The sequence below is a fragment of the Cheilinus undulatus genome, linkage group 9 (assembly GCF_018320785.1).
Source record: "Cheilinus undulatus linkage group 9, ASM1832078v1, whole genome shotgun sequence".
In the NCBI taxonomy this organism is placed as follows: Eukaryota; Metazoa; Chordata; class Actinopteri; order Labriformes; family Labridae; genus Cheilinus; species Cheilinus undulatus.
In genome coordinates, this window is record NC_054873.1 from 41,313,812 (window position 1) to 41,336,353 (window position 22,542).

The 22,542-nt window shown below is 38.4% G+C and overlaps 1 protein-coding gene across 1 annotated transcript; it reads left to right on the top strand.

Moving 5' to 3' along the window:
* The first annotated feature begins 770 nt into the window (after positions 1–770).
* slc12a3 (solute carrier family 12 member 3) lies at positions 771–22,490 on the top strand. Its single transcript, XM_041795259.1, has 26 exons — positions 771–1,179; positions 1,373–1,510; positions 2,956–3,031; positions 3,171–3,266; positions 3,429–3,568; positions 3,668–3,778; positions 5,519–5,630; positions 5,796–5,926; positions 6,099–6,183; positions 7,150–7,310; positions 8,008–8,115; positions 8,308–8,431; positions 9,310–9,411; positions 10,953–11,108; positions 11,195–11,294; positions 13,406–13,517; positions 15,184–15,321; positions 15,981–16,087; positions 16,205–16,287; positions 16,486–16,563; positions 16,763–16,861; positions 16,977–17,088; positions 17,202–17,288; positions 20,336–20,474; positions 20,620–20,687; positions 20,907–22,490. Exons 1-26 carry the CDS (start codon positions 898–900, stop codon positions 21,046–21,048), a joined length of 3,087 nt encoding a protein of 1,028 aa, XP_041651193.1. The 5' UTR covers positions 771–897; the 3' UTR covers positions 21,049–22,490.
* Positions 22,491–22,542: the final 52 nt, after the last annotated feature.

Consider the following 22,542-nt stretch of genomic DNA (forward strand, 5'->3'; position numbering starts at 1 on the left):
ATGATATAAGAGTTCAGGTCTAGACTTTAATTTGTTGTTAAGTCTTTAGATAATCAGTGCTAGAGAATGATTCATTGATGAGATGTTTGTGCTTACGAGAAGTTGAACAGGTATACCTAATAAAATGGTCTGTGAGAGTATATGAAAAAATTATTTTTTTGCCCTGTTGTGTCAAAGTAAACCCTCATGATAAAAGCACAAAAACAATATTGTTTTATAACTGAAAAATATCAACAAGTGTTGTAAGAGTATCGTGTTTTTGTGGTGAATTTCCAAAAGCACTGGGTAATATGTTGGATCCAAACTGAGCTGAAAGGATGTATGATTATTTAACTTCTTATTAACATATACTGTACATTCTCTTAGTCAAGGTTATCTAACAAATCAGTGTCTCTGTGTATTATCGTGTACAACATACCTTTTTATTACTTAGAGTCCCATTAGGATCAATGATTAATAAGTGTGTTGTACTGTGAAATATAATGCATCTTTATTCAACACATCAGAGAAATAAAGACTCAGAGGACAATGGGAGTGGGAGAGTCTTTGGAAATCAACACCAAGGCTCTTATACCTCTCTGATGTTAACTCTGGATTTGTGTATTTCCTGGGGCAGCTTATAGTAAAAGGGTGTTTTGTTTGACCTTGTGATGTTAAATAGTTGTGTCATGCTCAGAGGTTCCTGTAATGAGTCTTGTTTGACTGCTCACTGAACCTGCCTCCTTACCTGGCCCCAGGCTCTTCCTGCTTGGTTAAGGTCAATTATAAAATCCACCTCCGCCATCCGTCTAGACCGCAGAATGGCTCCATCACCTTGACAGGCTGACTTGTGAGAGAAAATAGCTGTATTTACCCAAACTTTATTAAGACACTGACTTTTGTGGCTGCCCATTCTGAATGGAGCTACCAGTGCTCAGCAGTGGTGTGAACCTCGCTGCATACAGACCCAGTCTTCCTCTGTCGGCAGCCAATGGGAAGAAAACCCCAGCAGGGTTTGATGAGTCTGGCTACTACCAGTGTTATGGAGATAGGAGTAGTGAAGCTACCCTTGGATCTGCTCAAACTGGCTATGAGACTCTTGATGCTCCGCCACACTACGATTTCTATGCCAACACAGAGGTGTGGGGCCGGCGGAGGCGCTTCAGACCATCTCTGTACCAGCTGCATGCAGACTTTGAGGTGAGAACTCTCAGGGAATACAGTTCTTAGCTTTCTTTTCACATTAACAAGAAAATGCAGCTTTGGTCACAAACTGTGTACTTAAGTGACTTCAGCTGAGTAAAAAATTTTTAATGAATTTTATTTGAAGAAGTTTATTTAGATAGATATATTTTGCTACATCAGTAACATTTTCTTGTCCTTTCTTGACTAGAAAGACTCCAGACCTCCCATGTATGAGGAGACAACAGGTGGACACATGGAAGGAGGAGACAGTTCTGAAGCTGACGATGAGGAGCATAAGGAGCCACCGCCTGAACCCACTCGCTTCGGCTGGGTGCAGGGAGTCATGGTAGGTGGAAATACACCAGTCTGGGTTTTTGAACAGGACTGTCAGGAAGGTAAAGTAAAGCTCAGACCTGTTTAATCCTTCAGATGTTTGGGGAGTATAACCAAAAAAGACTCCAAGGATTTTTTGTCATTCCTGTACACTGACATGATTTGCTTTCACCCCTTAAAGCCTGATAACTCAAATAATTGCCAGAAAAATCTCATTGTTGGAACTGAGATGTTCATTTAACTGTCTATCAAAATACAAAAAAATACATACATTTCCATAAAATTTCACATCTATATTTTTTGTGTCACATCTGGCACATTAGGTGTTTAACTGGCCAAAACCTCTGGGTGACCAGCTCTTATTGCTGTGGATCTGCCTGTAACCAACTGCTACCACTATTAACAGAGTCCCATCTGCTATTGATATCAATGTTAATGTATTTGACTCCAACTTCTTAAACTGACATGATCAGTCCTCTCCAAATAAGTGTCAAAATAGTTGATAATATAATAACGATCAGTTGATTATCATATTTTGATTATACTGCCATAACCATGCACACTTTACAATTATTATTGACAAAAGGTTATTTAAGATGATTTTAGGAGTACAAGAGCTCACGTAAATTTCAATTCAGCACCTCTAAAATATTCTGAGCAAGACCAAGAGTCCAACCGTTTTTTTTGTTTTGTTTTGTTTTGGTTTGTTTGTTTTTTTTATTTTAGAGAAATATTGCAAAGATCTGAATTTTAAATTCTAGCAACTAAAAGTCTAAATTCTAACTGATAATCCCATGTCAGGATACATGGGAAATGTATTGTTTCATTAACAAATGACAGAAAATCCATCAGTTACTATTTCAAAAGGTAGGTTTTTACTAATGTATTATTTCTTTAAGACACTTTTTGTAATAGACACATATTTAAGTACTGGGAAAAGGTCTCTCATAGTGTACTGTACAAAAAGTAGCAACAGTACTTAGTGCAGCTAAACGGAATTAAAAGTCCTGAATTCAAAACTTTGCTGAGACAAAGGTATCCAGTGCTTAAAAAAGTATTCACCACCTTGGATGTTTAACCGTTTTATCAATTTTATAAATCAATCATAGTAAAAATAATTTTGCCTTTTTGACAGAAAAAAACATAAAACTCTTTAATGGCAAAGTGAAAACAAATTTTGAAAAAGTAATGCCATTTAAATAAAAATAGCTAATGTAAAATAAGTGACTGCATAAACATTCACCCTCTTCAAGTCAGTATTTAGTAGTTGCTCCTTTGGCTGCGATCACAGCACTGTCTGCAGATAGGTCTCAATCAGGCATGCACATCTGGATGCAGCAATTTTTCATGGAGAGGGTGGGATCGAGAGAGAAATTGTATAGCCTGCAAAGTTAGAAACATACCAAAAACAGAAAACCCATCCTTTATGTCTAGCATGCATCCTAATGCCTTTTTCAGATCCGCTGCATGTTAAATATCTGGGGGGTGATCTTGTACCTGAGGCTGCCTTGGATCACTGCTCAAGCTGGTGTAGGTAAGTCAAATAAAACTTCCAATGTAATTATCCACTTTTCAAATGCTCTGTCCATGCAACATAGTTATAACTTTACAAGGCAACTTTAAAACAACTCATTGGTATTCTGTTTTGCTCTCTTCTTGTGTTTATGTTTTAGGTCTGACCTGGGTGATTATCCTGCTGTCCTCCTGTATTACTGGGATCACTGGTCTCTCCACCTCAGCAATTGCTACCAATGGAAAGGTCAAAGGAGGTCTGTATGCTCAGACATAAATGCAAATTTTAACTACTATGAAGAAACAAAACATACAGTATTAACTGTATCTGAGTTGAGTGTATGTCCTGGGTTTTCTTTTATGGTTCCAAAATTTCAAGCAATGCATATTTGACACTGCCTCTCTCCTCTCGTCTTAAGGTGGAACCTACTTCCTGATCAGCCGCAGTCTTGGTCCAGAGCTGGGTGGATCCATTGGTCTGATTTTTGCTTTTGCTAATGCTGTAGCTGTTGCCATGCACACAGTGGGCTTTGCTGAGACTGTTACAGACCTCATGCGAGTATGTGAAGGATCAGTTTCATTTGATAGGCTACAGTACACTGAGGAGACTGAATAACTGTTTTTACTTACATTTTTGCCATACTTCTTTTCCCTTCAGGAGCACGGAGCCTCCATGGTGGACAGAACCAATGACATCCGAATTATTGGCATCATCACTGTCACATGTCTACTTGGCATCTCTATGGCTGGCATGGCGTGGGAGTCCAAGGTGAGCATTTCCAAACAAATGAAACGATGGTAAACAGTGATTCTTCCTCCTAAAATAGGAACTAAGTAAATATTCATATTCATATAGTGCATCATGGTTGTTCTAAGTATTAAAAGCCGTGTTTATCCATAATCCAACCATAATAAATTCATATGCAGTGTTGGGGCTAACGTGTTACAAAGTAATCCGTTAGAGTATTCTTTTGTTGTTGTTCTAACGAGTAACTTAAGCATTAGTTTTATAATTCAAGTAATCCAATTACTTTTTCATAAAAGTAATCCGTTACTGAAAGAAAAAAAATCCCTATTTCCTTTCTCTTCTTTGCCCACAAATAGAAATAAAAATAAAGAAGCTCCACCAAGCATCTGCACTGTTTGTCCTTTTGTCTCTTCTTAATGCAAGTTGGCACGCACCGTGCCAGCGGAACGTAAACATAGCTGTGTCAGTGCGCACGCATTGCTAGTTTAACGAGCTAACGAGATGGCATAGAGGACAGCAATGCACTGTAGAACTAGAAAAGCACTCAGAGAGCGCAGGCCTCCACCATCAGCCCTATCTCCCAGTAGTGAAGAATCCCTTAAAAACATTCCTGGATCCAGAAGGTGATCCGGATCAGTCCCAAAATCTAATTAGTCAATTACTCCCTCCCCGGTGGGGTGGAGACACGTTGAGGCAAAGCATTGGCTTCGCTACATGTGGACTGTCATGGCGGAAGCACCCATGGTCTCACTGGACGACTGGAAGTCATGGCAGTGGGCGAATGTTCCTCTGTTCCTCCCAGCATTGTGAGTATTCTCGCTACAGTTCGCTGTCTTTCTCTCTGTTACGTTCCAACTCGTCTCCTCGACCAGGCGTGCGTCTTTAAAACTCTATAAAGTCCAAAACTTTGAATAAGTTTTATCATGTCCGCCATCTCCTGGTGTAAAGTGGTATCAGCGCAGACCTCTGCCATTAGTCCTATCTCCCAATAGTACAGAATCCTTAAAAAAATTCCTGGATCCAGACGGTGATCTGCATCAGTTCCAAAATCTAATCAGTTCTCCCTTATGCCATTTCTGACATTTCCTGAAAATTTCATGAAAATCTGTCCATGGCTCTTTGAGTTATGATGCTAACAAACAAACAAACAAACGAACGAACAAACAAACTAATGAACAAACGAACAAACCCACCTGATCACATAACCACGTTGGCAGAGGTAATTATCCCCTCTATGTTTGATTTTGGATGAAAGGGACAAGACCACCATCATGGTGAAACTTAACTTTAGAAGCTCTTGTTGTATTGTTTTCACCGTATCAGCTGTGTAGCCGTTCCAATCATGCACTGTTATTACGCACAGCGTTTGTGGGATTCTGCATGCCTCAACGCAGTTTGTTTTTTAGATTTTGATCATATTAAAGAGCTGTAAAAGCTTCTACTTCTGTGGTGATATCAGGCTACTGAGTTACGTACAGACTATGGGCTGTAAACTAGGCTGTACAATGACAGTAGAGTCTACACATTCAAAGGCAGACTTGCGGTCGCTGTATCGTTTTCACCACTGACATGTGGATGGGTAGTGTTAATATTTGGCACTGCAGAAATACAGTAGGCTACATAACGGAGTATTCTAATGTGTTAAATTTAACCTAACGCTAACCAGTGCTGTTCATATGTTAGGTGAGAGACAGCAGCTCTATCTTTCATGAACATTGTCATATGAATCATTTTATTGATTTTATAATTTTACACCCTCAGGCTCAAGTTCTGTTCTTCTTGGTCATCATGGTGTCTTTTGCCAGCTACATTGTGGGAACAGCCATCCCTGCCTCACCACAGAAACAAGCTAAGGGCTTCTTTAGCTACAAAGGTGATTATGCAGTCCCTTTACAGCCATAGTTTAAAAGAATCTTAGTAAAACTGTGAGACTTTCCATTGCTGTAGAGGAGGTTTTTGCATTTTCAAAAGTAAACAAGGAATACCAACATTTTTATAGAAAAGAAGAGTGAAATATTTTTTATTTCACCCTCAACAGCTGATATTTTTGCTGCCAATTTTGTGCCCAACTGGCGAGGACAAGAGGGCAGCTTCTTTGGCATGTTCTCAATTTTCTTCCCCTCTGCCACTGGCATCCTGGCAGGAGCTAACATCTCAGGAGATCTGAAGGTAAGGTAGTTTTCCTTTCTGCCTTGATGCTTAATGCAGCCTTTTTCATTTGAAATCAATCCACCCCATCCTGTTTTCACACCGATTTAAACAAATGTTCTGTTTATAGAATGTATGATTTATTTGTACCCCATGAAGCCCAGAGTCTTTTCCTATGTCCTCCCCCTCCCAGAATCCAACAGTGGCCATCCCCAGAGGAACACTGATGGCAATATTTTGGACCACCATCTCTTACCTCATCATCACAGCTACAATCGGTACTGTATATCTAAATTACAGAGAGAGAAAACATGCTGATTTTATTTTAATGAGGAATACCTTAGCATCCATGTTAGATCAGCATCTTTGACTGGAGGCTTTGTGCTTTAGGTTTGATCATCAGTCCCTGTGGTCAGATCCATCCCTCTGAATGCCAAGAGTCTTAGGAACACCTTGATTTAAGTTCTTTAATTTGCATTAAACCATCACGCTGAGACAGGGATGGACTTGTTAGATCTTGATGATCAATTTAAGCACAGCCGTCCCATTCCTATGAACACAATAACCCTCAGGGAATATCTTCACATCTGGCAAGAATGTAAAGGGATAGAAGTGCAAAAACAAAGCAAATATTACAACAAGTTTGAAATTCACTGTATATACTCTCTGAATCTTGACAGGTAGAGTGCAAATAGATTTCTTGAGTAATTTTAATGACAAAAGGATGGATAGCCACTGTTTGTGGTTTAGTGTACCAGTCTTTAGCCAATTCATAGAGATGATTTTATTTGCTGTTGTGACAACAATCTTAACTAGGATGGATGGTTGGATGGTTGGATGGATGGATGGATGATGCATGCATGCCATAGGAATGCATGGATGCAAGCATGGATGAATGGATGGTCGGTTGGATGCATGTATGTCCGTCTGGATGGATGCATGATGGATGGATGGATGGATGGATGGCTGCATGGATGGGTGGTTGGATATGCTGCTATTGCAAGATGTAAACATGTGTCAGTCAAAAAGAAAAAAATCTTAAATTCTCTGTCAAACGAAGGTTACAATTCAATGACTTTTTTTATTTCAATCATATGCAAGTACTACAAAATATTAAAACATGCATGAAAAAATCTAAATGCAATTCTCAATCTGCCAAAAAGCTGCACATTTTCATATATGCCAGGGTTAAATTTCTAGTTATAATATTTATTCTCTCATGTGTTTATCTATTCGTCCTTCAGCATCTTGTGTGGTCCGTGATGCTTCTGGCCGGTTAAATGACACCCTGTCACTGAGCTTCTCCAGCAACAACTGTGTTGGTTTACCTTGTCAGTATGGATGGGACTTCACTGAGTGCATCAACAATAAAACATGCACCTACGGCATCAGTAACTACTATCAGGTCAGCACAAACTCACACGCACTCCAGACACATCCTTTAGTGATTTTACTCAACCTAATCTCTATTTACCTATCTACATAAACGTAAATAATCTGTACACAGACAAAGTCAGAAACTTAGGTGCATTGTACCATGGAACTATCAAATAAATGGCTCTAATTTTAGGATAATATGGATAAAGAAAACTACACAGAAGCCAAAATGGAAAAGGAAATTTTGTCTGGAAGATGTTTAACATTGCACTAACATTGGCTTTGCTGGAAGTATATATATATTCCCATCTTTCCCAGAGGCATCAAGAACCCATTAGAGGATGATGAACCCATTGGTTATTACACTTTTTTTTTAATGTGAAGCCTTGTAGGACTATTAGTACTAAATAAAGCCCTCCACAGCCCAGTTCAGACCAAAGCTTGGTGACCAGAGGAGCAGATCTCTGGTGTGAGTTGGGCTATACAATTTCCAAAACTATGCATTTATGTTGTGTTGCCATTGGGCCATCAGAAGCGGAAAATAGACAGTAAAAACATCTGACAGCATAGAATCAATATGAATGTTGGATGAATGAGTCAATCAGTCTCCCACTCTATTTATAAAACAGTGTGACAGTAGGTCACCTTGTAGACAGTCAGACACAATTTCTCCCCTAAGAAAGAGATGAGCCAAATAACTAAACAGTGTGTTTGTTTGTCTGTAGTCGATGAGTATGGTGTCGGCCTTCGCCCCTCTCATCACTGCTGGTATATTTGGAGCAACACTTTCCTCTGCTTTAGCCTGTCTGGTGTCTGCACCCAAAGTATTTCAGGTACAAACACACACAAAAACAGACATATTTAATATAACACACTGTCTTAAAATGTATACACTCAGCATTTATTTTAATATTTGGAACCCTTTCCTTCCTTCTATCCAGTTTAAACAAAATAATCCCTGCCTTTTTTGTCAGAAGTAATGATGAAATATTTATTTTGTTTTGTTTGATATTTTTCTCTGTTAGTGTCTGTGCAAGGACAAACTCTACCCTCTAATCGGCTTCTTTGGCAAAGGTTATGGAAAGAATGATGAGCCGCTCAGAAGCTATTTGCTGGCATACATCATTGCTGTCTGCTTCATTCTCATCGGTGAGACCCTCTGACCTCCGCAGATGACTAACAAGAGTGGGAATAATTACAGTCTTAGTGAAAAGAGGAATGTCCTCAAACTTTTTAATTGAGAATGTTGTCTGGAAATCAGGGTCTGGAAACTAGAAAAATAAGCAGACATCAAAATGAACTGATTGGAGTTTAGACAATAACGATAAGAAATGAGATGCAGCTAGTTGGGATATGCAAACATACTTATTAATGCTGCAGGCAGGAGTGCAGTGACAAATCCTGTTAATTTTATTGGCACCACTATTTACCTTTGTAAGGAAATGGTGGTTGTAAGAGAAATTGCTGATAAATTTGTTTACAGTTTGCCTATACAAACTCTAACAAGACAATAATCAGTAAAAGCTGTCATTATGATTTCTTGCTTTCCTTTCCTGCTTTAAACAGTGATTAATTTTAAACAGCAGGGTAATTTCACAGGATTCAGTTAACTTGCTATGAACTGGTGTTTGTGTCTTCATCCAATAGCTAGTTGTGTTAATTCATCAGTATTTCCCTAAATCAAAAATCCCTCCTTAACATAACCATAGAATGCCTTCGCATTTATACTTTATACTTAATTTTTGTAGCAGCATCAGAAAATGTTGCTTTTGCATTTTCCTTGAAATAATGCAGCACTAATACAGCATGAAAAAAGTGAAGCTCTCATTAGTCAGATTAACTAATGGAGCATTTACAGGGGGGTTCCTTCTTAACCCCTCGTGATCACATTGTCTACCTGAATACAACATAGCTTTGGACAGTCCCTCCATTAATACATAAGTAGTGCTGAAAATCAAGATAGAATATGAAAAGGTAATCTAGAAAAGCTAATCTCTTTCTCTCTCCATCCACTCTCTCTTCACCAGCTGAGTTAAACACCATCGCACCGATCATCTCCAACTTCTTCCTCTGCTCCTACGCTCTGATCAACTTCAGCTGCTTCCATGCCTCGATCACCAACTCACCAGGTAAAAGAAAGCTCAGAAATAGGACATATGGTATTCATGGATGTATCAGATAAATGCACAAATGATTATCAATTCAACAAAAAAAAAAGCAAGAAAGGTAGAAAATGCACAAACTCCAAATTAAGTTCAAGGCTACTGGGCAGTAATCATGATCTGGCGTCATGAGGGCCACATCTGGCCTTTCACAGCTTCCCATCTGGCCCGAAGAATATCATTAAATTTAGAAAATGTGAGGAAAAAATGTATGATGGTGCTTTACGATCTTATTTCTAAGCCTTACAACTATTAAAACAACCCTGAAACAATTTAGACTGAAACAGTTTCATCAGATATAACCCTACGCTGAATGAATTTTACAGAGATCTACCTGTCAGACATTTTTAGTAAATATTCAGCCAAGAGTATTAGCTGCCACTGTCCATAAAGCTCTGTTTGCTGCTCCGGTTGGGCACTGAGTAGTGGTCGGGGATTGGTACAGCAGAAACAAACACTCATATTTTAGAACTGAAATGTTTCTGTTGCCTTACTCTGTCTACATGTAAGAATGAGGACAAACTTGTGGTTATTATTATTTTTTTTTTCTACTGTCTGACATTAATGCCCTTTTAAGTTTGACACTGTGCACATCTATTTATTTAGTTTTCTTAAATTCTAATAAAAAACAAGTTATCTTAACAAACTTATCAAACAAAAGACACACAACTTAAACCTTCTGTAAACACATACTTACATTAGTTCATTCTATATTTAAGCTGCTGTTATTCCCATGTAAGCTTTCCATTTCAGGCTCTTTGAGAGTGTAATTCTCCTGCCTGTGAATCAAAATTAAAAACTCGTTTGCTGCAAATATTTTTCACCAACCACAACACACCATATTATCATATATTGTATGATAGGCCACTGTGTTATGGACCACCAGGCCAAATTTCAGTCGTGATAAAAATCTATAAGTTTTTATAATTAAGCTTCAAAAGCAAGCACAAGTAAAATCTGCTTTATGATGATGTGGATGTGTAGGTGGAATGAACTGAAGCCACATACGCTCATGAGAAATACAATCCTCTCAAATTTAAAAAAAAAAAAAAAGCTTCTGATCAGAGCAACAGCTGAAGTTGGGGATTGAATTAACTGTTTTCTGGTACAAATCTCTCCATTATGATACTTTCAATGACCTGAAGGCCATCATGGCTGATAGATATGGGAAATTTACCAATTAACAAAAACTGGCTGATAGCTATCAATGAAGGCAGTGACATCAGCTAACAACAGACTATGCTGAGAGGAACTGCTCAGAGATTTTATATTATTGTAGCATTGGGTGGCCAGGGTAAGTCCCCATCAAGACCAGTGATGATATATGTTGAGCAAAAATTGTGTTCAGTTTAGTTTTTTTTTAATTTTTTTTTTTAAATGTGACCCTCACAACATCGACCAAAAAAAAGCTGACCCTTGCATAAATGTAATTGATGACTGCTGTTTAGGCTATAGAGTGATTGGCCCAGTTGTGTATATGTATTTTAAGTTATTGTGTGTGTCTATAGGTTGGCGTCCATCCTTCAGGTTCTACAGTAAGTGGCTATCATTGCTTGGGACTGCCTGCTGTGTCGTCATCATGTTCCTGCTGAACTGGTGGGCAGCCCTCATCGCTTTTGGCATTGTCTTCCTTCTTCTGGGATACACACTCTACAAGAAGCCTGGTAAGGTAGCTCAGTGAGACAAACAAAAAACCACACAAACATCTTACCCTCTTCTCCACCCTAACTCTGCTTCTCTCTGTAATCAGCCGTAAACTGGGGCTCCTCAGTGCAGGCCAGCTCCTACAACATTGCTCTGAGCCAGTGTGTAGGCCTCAACCACGTGGAGGACCATGTTAAGAATTACAGGTAACAATCTGCATTCAAAAACTTGAAGTCTGTCCTAAATCAGGGTTATGCCAAGTTATTTTCATTTTAACTGGTGAATTTCTTAGGTGTATAATTTCTGATCTGTTTTAAAGGAAATTGTACTGGCATCGCATGAATGCATTCTGCAACCACTTTCACTCTGCTATAGTAAAACAAAGTCACTGTAATGATGCAAAGTTGATTTACAGAATGTTACATTAGCAGCGCTAGCAGTGCTGGCCTTTGATCCTTTTTGCAGCTCTTTCCTGAGCTGCATACTGTCACTCAAAGCTTCAGTTATATGTGAGAATATCCTCACACAACCTCTGAACAACTTTATCCCCATTGTCAAGATCAAAAGAGTGCTAAACCATGCTGTTCCTAAAACATGCTATCAGACCTAGCAGTAAGCAGTTGTTTGTTCCAATTAAAGAGCACTGAGTCAGAGAAGAAGTAGTCATCAAAAACAGTCACAGTGTCTACTGGTGGAAAGCGGATACAGTTTAGATGGAGTGTTTGATAGTGATTGTTGGCCTGAACTTATAAAAAATGTTAAGAATTAGTTAAATTAAGTCATAATTGTAATGCTGATGACAAAGGGATCTGGATTTAATCATTTAGCCAGCTGATCATGTGCATCCCTTATTTCAACTATTATCAACCATCTCAGTGGGCCCTTTAAACACCATAGACCCACTCAAAGCATCTCTCTGGGATGTTAACTGATTGAGTCTTTGTAATGTTAGTCAGCTTTCCTGAGGTCATGACAGCAGCAGTTGTAATCATGACATAATTTATGAGTGCTTAAAGTGTGTAGTTGTTTTAAGTTCAAGTTTTAAAATTTTAATGATATGACAAGGGGATAAATGATCGCTAAAGGCATTAATTGGAGAGTTCAAGTCATTCTTTATGGTACCTTCTTTCTCTCTTTTAGGACAGAACTGTAGTCTTCCTCTGTTTACAATCTTTATGCTAAGAATTCTTCACAAACCTAAATAGTGGTATTGTCATCTAACAATCTGAAAGAAAAGCAAAGAGAGCATATGCTTTGAGGCCAGACTCTGATGTTTATATGAATGCAAGTTGTAGTCATATCTGGTGAGGAAATAATGTTTGAAGACATCTAAGGTCATTTTCAGGTGAAAACACAAAACTTTTGTTGCATTATGGCCGTCTGTCTACACAAAACAGCATTTCGTTGCCTGAAAACAGAACAATTTGGAACCAAGCTCCAGGGTGAAAAGTCTCAAAACGCTCCCACCTCTGTCTCTGTGTAGATGGGAAATACGACACTTTCTGAACATGCACACGTTCATTACGGTTGCAGTCAATTGCCACGTGTGAGTGACCCAACAGTTTGAACCACGCTATTGCAGCTTGAACCAAGTTGTCTGGTGTAGTTACCTGTGATTCAGCTTGTTAAGTCACAGACAGCTGGATTAAGAACATTGCAAACAGATAAATGTGAAAAGGGGAAATACCATTCTCGGTTTGAGGGCAATAAATGCCAGTTTAGTTGGATAAAGTCATGCTTTTAATTTTGGAAACAATTTCATCATTCTTCTTTTCATCAATCATTATGATAATCACTGTCAACACCACCATAGCTTGGCAGGGAAATTTCCCAGCTCATATAAACACCAAAATTCTTAACTAGCTCAGTCTTGTTTAAATGAAGATATCTGCTGAGAATAATTAATTTTCCAGGGACAAAACTTAACTCCTACTGCCTAATTCCTCATGGATTTTCTTAAAGCACAGCACTTCCTGCTTATGAGCACAGATGGAAAAAGAAGAGCCATGCACCTGTGTATGATAAAAATGTTACACATTATCATGTTCATGGGGATTGCTTTTAAAATACTGCCGTCTGCACGTGGAGCTATTTGAAAACGAAGACAGAAAATGAAGCAAGGTGTAAACAAGGCCCTAAAGCAAATAATCAACTCAAAGTCAGGATCCTCGTTGGCCACTTGAATGTCCGCACAGCCAAATAAAACTGAACTGTTCACAAGGACAGCCCACCTTAAAGATAAACAACTGAGTGTGTATTTCTGCAGAAGCTCGGGACTGAACACAAAACATATCAGTGATTTCTGCTCTCCCATCAGGCCTCAGTGTTTGGTGCTAACAGGTCCACCCAGCAGTCGTCCAGCTCTGGTGGATCTCGTAAGCTGTTTCACAAAGAGACTCAGTCTCATGATGTGTAGTAATGTGATCACTGTGAGTACAACTTAACATGCACATTACCCTGTGGAGTTCATATCTCTGGTTTGATCTTTATTTAAGGAAAACTACATACATATACAGTTGGGAGAAAAAGTATGTGAACCCTTTGGGATTTCTTGGATTGCTGCATAAATTGGTCATAAAATGCGTTCTGATCTTCATCTAAGTCACACCAATAGATAAACGCAGTCTGCTTAAACTAATACCGCACAAAAAATTATATGTTTTCATGGTTTTATTGAACAAAACATGTAAAAATTCACAGTGCAGGGTGGAAAAATTATGCGAACCCCTAGGCTAATGACTTCTCCAAGAGCTAATTGGAGCCAGGAGTCAGCCAACCTGGAGTCCAATCAATGTGATGAGATTGGATGTGTTGGTTAAAGCTGCCCTGCCCTATAAAAAACACACCAGTTTTGAGTTTGCTGTTCTCAAGAAGTATTGCCTGATGTGAACCATGCCTGGCACAAAAGAGCTCTCAGAAGACTTACGATCAAGAATTGTTGACTTGCATGAAGCTGGAAAGGGTTACAAAAGTATCTCTAAAAGCCTTGATGTTCATGTGTCCACGGTAAGACAGACTGTCTACAAATGGAGAAAGTTCAGCACTGTTGCTACTCTCCCCAGGCGTGGTCGTCCTGTAAAGATGACTGCAAGAGCACAACGCAGAATGCTCAATGAGGTAAAGAAGAATCCTAAAGTGTCAGCTAAAGACTTACAGAAATCTCTGGCACATGCCAACATTTGTGTTGACAAATCTACAATAAGTAAAACATTAAACAAGAATGGAGTTCATGGGAGGACATCACAGAGGAAGCCACTGCTGTCCAAAAAAACATTGCTGCACATTTGAAGTTTGCAAAAGAGCACCTGGATGTTCCACAGCACTACTGGCAAAATATTCTGTGGACAGATGAAACCAAAATTGAGATGTTTGGGACACACAACGCTATGTGTGGAGAAAAAAGGCACAGCACACCAACATCAAAACCTCATCCCAACTGTGAAATATGGTGGAGGGGCCATCATGGTTTGGGGCTGCTTTGCTGCCTCAGGGCCTGGACGGACTGCTGTCATTGACAGAAAAATGAATTCCCAAGTTTATCAAGACATTTCGCAGGAAAACTTATGACCAACTGTCCGCCAACTAAAGTTGAAAAGAAGATGGGTGATGCAACAGGACAACGACCCAAAGCATCAACCCAATTGAGATGCTGTGGCATGACCTCAAATAAGCGATTCACACCAGACATCCCAAGAATATTGCTGAACTGAAACAGTTTTGTAAGAGGAATGGTCCAAAATTCCTCCTGACCGTTGTGCAGGTCTGATCTGCAACAACAGGAAAGGTTTGGTTGAGGTTATTGCTGCCAAAGGAGGGTCAACCAGTCATTAGCCTAGGGGTTCCCATACTTTTTCCACTCTGCACTGTGAATTTTTACATGTTTTGTTCAATAAAACCATGAAAACATATAATTTTTTGTGCGGTATTAGTTTAAGCAGACTGCGTTTGTCTATTGGTGTGACTTAGATGAAGATCAGAATGCATTTTATGACTAATTTATGCAGCAATCCAAGAGATCCCAAAGGGTTCACATACTTTTTCTCCCAACTGTATATGTATGATGCATGACTTTTTCTTTGTATCTGACCATGTCAGGCTGATCCCTTCCCATCAGCAGTGGATGATGCTAACAGTGACAGTCATGTATCCTGGTTAAACCAAAGAAAGGTGAAGTCATTCTACAGAGGAGTGGTGGCATCAGAGCTACGATCAGGAGTCAACATGCTTTTACAGGTGGGATTACTAACACCTTATCCTTACCTTTATCTTCTATGCTAATGAACAACAAAAGAGCAGGTCATTCTCTCACAGGTTATCTGTCTGATCCCTCTCTCCTGCAGTCCACATACTGAAGGATTGTTTGGCTAGAATAAAGGCAGTGAATTTTAGTTGTTCCAGATAACAAAGCTTGTGGGACAGTGGCCCGTCTCACATGCCTGCTTGTTGTAAGGCTATGCTTTGCTTGCTTAATCCAGGCTTATAAGTGAGAGCAGCTGACCATGAATGAGCATGCCCAAGTGGTTAGGAGTCTGGTATCTTGCTCAAGGGCACACAGGTGGTACTCAGGAGAGGAAGTGTCATCTCTCCAGCTACCAGACTGATTTCCAGACTTGGTCTTTCCATGACTTGATCCATAACTCTCTGATTTCCAACCCAAGTCTTCACAGACCAATCTCCTTCCATCTCACTTCATTTGTTTAACTAAATGTGTGTGTGTGATTTTTTTTTTTTTATCTTTAAATGTCTCCATCAGTATCACTGTCATTTAACATACTATACTTCCCAAGTTGATGTCATCAGTGGCTTCTTTCATTTGCACAGAAACAACTTCATAGCTCCCTGAATGTGGTGACACTACATTATTACTGTGTGGTTCCTTTTCTGTCCACCAGGGGGCAGGCTTGGGCCGCATGAAGCCTAATGTCCTGCTGATGGGTTTTAAGTCAGACTGGCGCACTGACACACCTCAGGCTGCACACAGCTATATAGGAATACTGCAGTGAGTACAGAGAGGGTTTAACAACCACTTATTGTTTATGTCTAAAGAATTACTACCAACCAGTCTGATAATGATTACAAATCCCAGATCTCATTATCGCAACCATGTGTGTTTCAGTGATGCCTTTGACCTTCAGTTTGGCGTGTGCGTGCTGAGAATGAAGGAAGGACTCGATGTCTCTTGTCCATCCCAATCACATGGTGAGGGCTGGATTTCAAATTAGTAAACAATGGAGTGATTTGGTTTTGCATCATCACTGAGCATTGACTGCTGTCACAGTATCTATCGGTTTGTTGGATGTTAACAAAGGCCGTGTTGGAAAACTGAGTCTATATTCATCCGTTGACGTTCATGATAACAATACATTTTCTAGACAAACGTGCCTCTTTGTGTTTCAGTTAATCCAGCCTTCAGTGCAGGACCAGAGAGCATAAGCACCATTTCTGCCCTTTCTAGTGTTCAGACAAGTACCACATGTATGTATATCTGTATTCATCAAAATTATTAATCTCTGCAAAGATTCAAAAAATGTGACAAGTAGACTTGACCTGAGTTAAAACAGAAAGAAAGAGAATAATATATGTTTGAATATTTTGTACTCCAGTACCTTCAAGTCTTATCAATTAATGTCTTTAAGCTACAGCTACAATACAGCTCATGTCTGTGTGTCCAAAGCTGCTGTTTCCATTGAAGGGAGTTCTCAGCCTAAAACTGTGTTCCAGAAAAAACAAGGAAAAAAGACTATCGATGTTTACTGGCTGTCTGATGACGGAGGTCTGATTGTTTGTCCTTCTATCCATCAATCATTTATTTATTTGGGTTAAAAAATAGCACAGGCATCATGCCTTTGCTTCTCTCTGAGTCTGTTTATGTGTCCGTGGTTTACCAGGTCTGACCCTGCTGCTGCCCTATCTCCTGACTCGAAGGAAGCGTTGGGCTTCATGTAAGGTCCGAGTGTTTGTTGGAGGAGAATCAGACAAGAGGGAGGAGCAGAGACAAGAGTAAACACTTTCCTCTTATCTTATGTATTACTGTTGCGTTAAAAATAATACAAGATTTTAATGCAACAATAAAATTTAAAAAATATTACTTTATGCCAATTTTGTCTTTACAGAGTTTTGGCTCTGATCAAGAAGTTTCGCCTTGGTTTCCATGATGTTGAAGTGCTTCCTGATATCTACCAGAACCCTCAGGCTGGGAAGTAAGGCTAATGAGGCTAATTTTCCTGAGAAAATTAGAACTGTGAAACAATTCATTTTTTAAACAGTGGTTAATCACTGAAAATCTATAGTAAATTGTGATAAATCAACATTGCAATTGCATTTCTAAAATGTAATAATTCTGTATTTCAAAACAAATTTTTAAGTCTGTTGGAAATCAGAATCAGTTTCATTGGCCAAGTATGCTTGGACAGACAAGAAATTTCCACTATGGTTACGTTTGTTCTTAATGTACTGGAATTAAACATTAGAAATTAAAATTAAATAGACACCACAAATTAAAAATCTTAATTTGAATATTTAAAAGCCTTACTCAGCCTTTCCCAAACTTTGGTATGCTGTGGCCCAATCTGAGACCTAAAAATCTTTCTGGGCCACAGACCCTTGTATAACCATAACATAAGACTCAAGTATTTACTTGTTATCTTTCATACTTTTCTTTCACAAACAGGGAATTTCAATGCAAATGCTTTGGTTTTAGATACATCAACATTTTTGGAAAGTGTTTGTAAGGTCACAAAGAACAATTAATGAGCCACTGTCATTTTGTTTTAATCGAGCATCTGTTAAGTCACCTTAATTTTTTGTTTAGTATTTATATCTGAAAACATACATTGTTGCCCAGAATACTTTTCCTAAGTAGTTTTAATGACTCCAAAGACACTCACTACTTCTTAAAATGTGTGACATAGTAGAGTGTTTAACAGGAGTGTCACCAGTTAGTCCAACACCAGTTAAACCATGACACCAGTTGTACACATCACACAAAATAAATGATAAAAATGTGACATGAGTTAAAACTTCTGGTTGTGTTTTGTTACTTCTTAGACCCAAAATAATAACATGTAATCAAGAATTCTATGATCATCTAAAACTTGATTTAATTCATGAGCATTTTTTTGATTATTTTAATTTTCATTTAACGTAAATGACCACTTCAGGAACACCTATAGTACCTCGATGGACCCTGGCCAACACTTTGGGAAGCACTGGCCTAATTGATTGAAGTGAATTTATAACCTTTTTCATTTTTACTAATGTGTACAAGTCAGTGTGCACTAATATTAAGATTGCACGGTGTGCAAGGATACTAAACGTGATCAAAATGATGAAATATGTGATGGTGGCAGATGTACATGAATTAAATGAGAAAGTTTACATTTAAACAGCATAGAGGTGCATTTGAGGAGAAGGGTTATTCTACTGTGATTACAGTATTTAAATTAAAAGTTAAAAAAAACACTTTAAAAATATAGTTACATTAAAAAATTGGGAAATTTATGCTTGAGAGATTAAGTTATATTTTTTCTAGTCCTCTGTGAAAATGTGATTATTCGTCTCAAATGCATCTTTGCACTGGTTTTTTAATGTAAAATTATCTTGAAAATGTTAACCCTTTAAAGCCTGATACCTCAAATAATATTCAGAAAATTCTTTTTTTTTGGAAATGTGGAAATGAGATGTTTATTTAACTGAAATCCAGAAAAAGAAATAAGGCCATACAATTTCACATATACATTTTTGTACCACATTTGATACATTAGGAATTGTTTGAAACTAATAATCCACTGGAGGGCATTTTTATCATTTATATGATTGTATGCAAAAGTTTTTTTTAGGAAATTGTTAATAATTTTGATCAGCTAGAGGTTTCAAAAAAGTGCTTATCAAATATTTTACAGTTGGCTTTCAAGGGTGAAGTACCAGTTTTTTGATGTAGGAATAAAAAATGCAAACACACTTTATAATCCTATTTTTTTATTTATTTTTTCCAATTAACAGCAGACATAGAAGTAGAAGACAGCTCTAAAGTCATTATTCTTTGTAACTCAGTGTTTAACACTGTTAAACGTAACAATACATGCAGGAGTGCATGTACAAAATGACTCATTGTAAGTTCAGTGATCTCTGGTTGATGTGTTAGTGTTTATACATCTCCAGTCTAGTTGTTTTCTCTGTGTAGGTATCCCAGTCAGGGTTAACTATCATTCTACTGATTTTTTTACATGCTTTTAATTTGTAATTTTAAATGTCTTTCTCCTTAAAGAGTACTGTATGACTGTTTGGCTAAAAACCTAATTTTATTTAGAAAGAATATTAGGAACTTTGGTGAGGTACAACAGTGGCTAACCATGGAAAGATAACCTACAATGGATCATAAAGTAGATAATAATTGCTAGAGGTGATGGTAAAGAGTGCAGTCTTTGGCTTTAGAAGATGCACATTACTTTTCATTTGTCCACTGAGCTCTCTGCGAGTGTTTGAAGTACGATGAGACATTTAAAGATGCAGTAGTCTTTTTGTCTCCTTCACTGGACCAGAGGACACTATGTAATGAAGTGGCATCCAGCTGCTCGCTTAACAGCATGGCACCGGCCTACAGGGACAAAATAGAATATGATTTTAAAAAATGTAGTTGTTATTTTTCAACCTAATCTTTTTTAATGAGGGCATTAATACTAACAGTCCTAATGAAAATTCACTAAAGCACAAATATTGACAAAGAATAATATTTCAGTGTTGAGCTGGGGGTTCAATCCCAAAATATAAAAACTTTGCTCAGCTCAAGGCTTAAAAGATATTTAGGAGTATGCACCACTGAGAATGCAATCTCATCTGCTATTTTCTGACAATGATACAGCCTTTAGGGGTAAAAAGGTAGCCTCAGTGTAGACAGTGGATGATAAATGCCTGGCAGAGACTCCCTTCTCTGTACATTGCCAATGTTAGATTAAGAAACAAGAATTAGTTTGGAGTTAAGAGGTAATGTTGAGTGTGGATATTTTTTTTTCATGATTTAATATTGTAATTGTTTAATATTGTTATATGGTTGCTGATGGGTTACAGGATTGTAAAGATTTTTTCTCTTTTTTCCCCTGAACACAGACTTTTATCCTGTATGGACTCAATACCTGCTAGAATATTAAATACCCATCATACAAGGAGGAAATTCATGAACTCTCACTTTTCTTTAATTATTTACTGACCTCAGTTATCTGTAATCACAGTGTGTCTCTGTCTGTCCCAGTGTTCATCAGTTTGAGAACATGGTGGGTTGCTTCAGGCTGGAATCAAACCCCAAACAGGACCCTGACTCTGGGACTCCCAGGCATCAGGAGGAGCCATGGATGATCACTGACCAGGATATGGAGAGGAACAAGGCCAAGGTGTGACCCATGAAGATGGAAACACACTGTTAAACCTGAAACATGTATTCAAATAAGTATAGAATAAAAGAGGAAGAAACAATGCTAACCTTTTTGTTCTCCATCTTCCTTTGCTAAAATATGAAAACTTCCTCATGTGTTTCAGTCTCTTCATCAGATCCACTTGAATGAGGTTCTCCAGGATTATTCCAGAGAGGCAGCTCTGATTGTTATGTAAGTACACGACTATTTAACTTCACTGACGGCTGTTTAAGAACATGACCGATAATAACTGCAATTAAATCACACACAGCAAACTGCACCAACCATACTCCCACATTGCTTTATAGGCCTTCAACTGTGGATGTGTTGGACTTAAATTTAGGCATTTAACTGGCCAAACTGGTCACAAGCATGCAACCTTACTGCGTGTGAATGTGTTTGTCCTAACAGTACCATGCCTGTGGGCAGGAGAGGGGTATGTCCCAGTACGCTCTACCTGGCATGGCTTGACTTCTTGTCACGTGACTTCAGACCTCCAGTCCTGATGGTCAGAGGAAACCAGGAGAATGTCCTGACCTTCTACTGCCAATGATATGTCTCCTTTAGACAACTGTAGCGATGTAGATAAATAACATATAGCAGGTTTAAACTTCATACTCTCATTTTTTAATTTTTAATCACAATCTAACCCTGTGATGAATTTATCATTGCTGTAATTGCCATGTTTTAGCACCTTAATCTATCATCTTTTCTTTTTCACAACCATTGCAAAAGGGAATTACTCCAGAAAGATGCTTCGAATTGAGACATTTTTTATTTAAGGGAGCATTGTGTATACAATCATTTTTAGGTTTCACATTTTTTATGTTGATTAAAAGGTTTCTCTCCTTTTCTCCATGCACAATTACGGAACAATTACACCTTAAAAATGTTAAGCTTTGTGATCCTTAGCTGGTATGTTGATATGTAATAGAAAGGATTTACCTTGGTTTTAATATTATTTTGGTTTTGGACATGTTTATTAACAAATAATGTTTAATCAAACGAAAATAACTGCTTTATGACTGTTTTCTGTGTCTGAAATTAAAGGGCATTTGAGATTTTGTCCTTGGGTCTCTAACATGTTAGCTCCATCTTAATCTTTAATCTAAATGCTGATTTGTAGCAGTGAGGCTCACAGTATAATCTGACCATAAAATTTAGTTTTGACTGACTGCCTGAACGACTGCAGTGAGTGACTCTACTTTCAGAGCCGTACATACAGAGATGTGCTGTGGGCGGGGTTTAGTTGTTCTCAAAGCTGTCTCTGCTGCAGTGGTTGCATCTGATGTAGCTTTAGCATTGTGTCAGTTTTACTAGAACAGGATCAAGTTTCTCTATGAAAAATTTTCATTATGTAAAAGATGTTTTCATTCTTCTGCCAGCCAGCTTAGGCATGAGTGTGTGATAGTTACAGGGGAAAGGGTTTCTTTTGGTATGAAGGCTGCTAGTGGAGTGAATAGCTCAGACTTTGCCACGCAGCTTGTCTTGGATGTTTATGCACCTCTCCTGAGCAGCCTTGGCATCAATTTTATTCAACGAGAAGCTCTGCCATAAACACGGCAGCGGTGGCCTCCCTGCATGCACAGTACGTCAATTTCTCTTGTCTGATTGGCCCGTCATGGATGTGACAGACAGAACATTCCTCCAACTACCTTCCAAGAATTATTTTAAAAGCCCTGCCTTTTCCACACGCTTTCTATGGGAGTTTTCCCAGATGAGTGTGAAATATATCCATGCCATGGATATCTGAGACCGTCTCTGGCATGTCAGGTTGGCTGTTTGCTGCAGACAGGACTTTATGTTTTAAATCACTCTATACTAGTCACACAAGTTCAGTCAGGCATTTCAGTGACATCCCAGAGAGTTGCAGTCGGCCATAAACTAGTCTTGTTGATTGAACACCTGATTTGTAAGTTGGTGTATGATTTTATTTTGCGCATTTGCTGTGTTTCCCTTTTTGCTTGTGAAAATAAATCTGATTTAACTCATGTACACTGACCAAAAAAAAGTACAGTTTTCATTTCCTCTGGACTTCTAAACACTT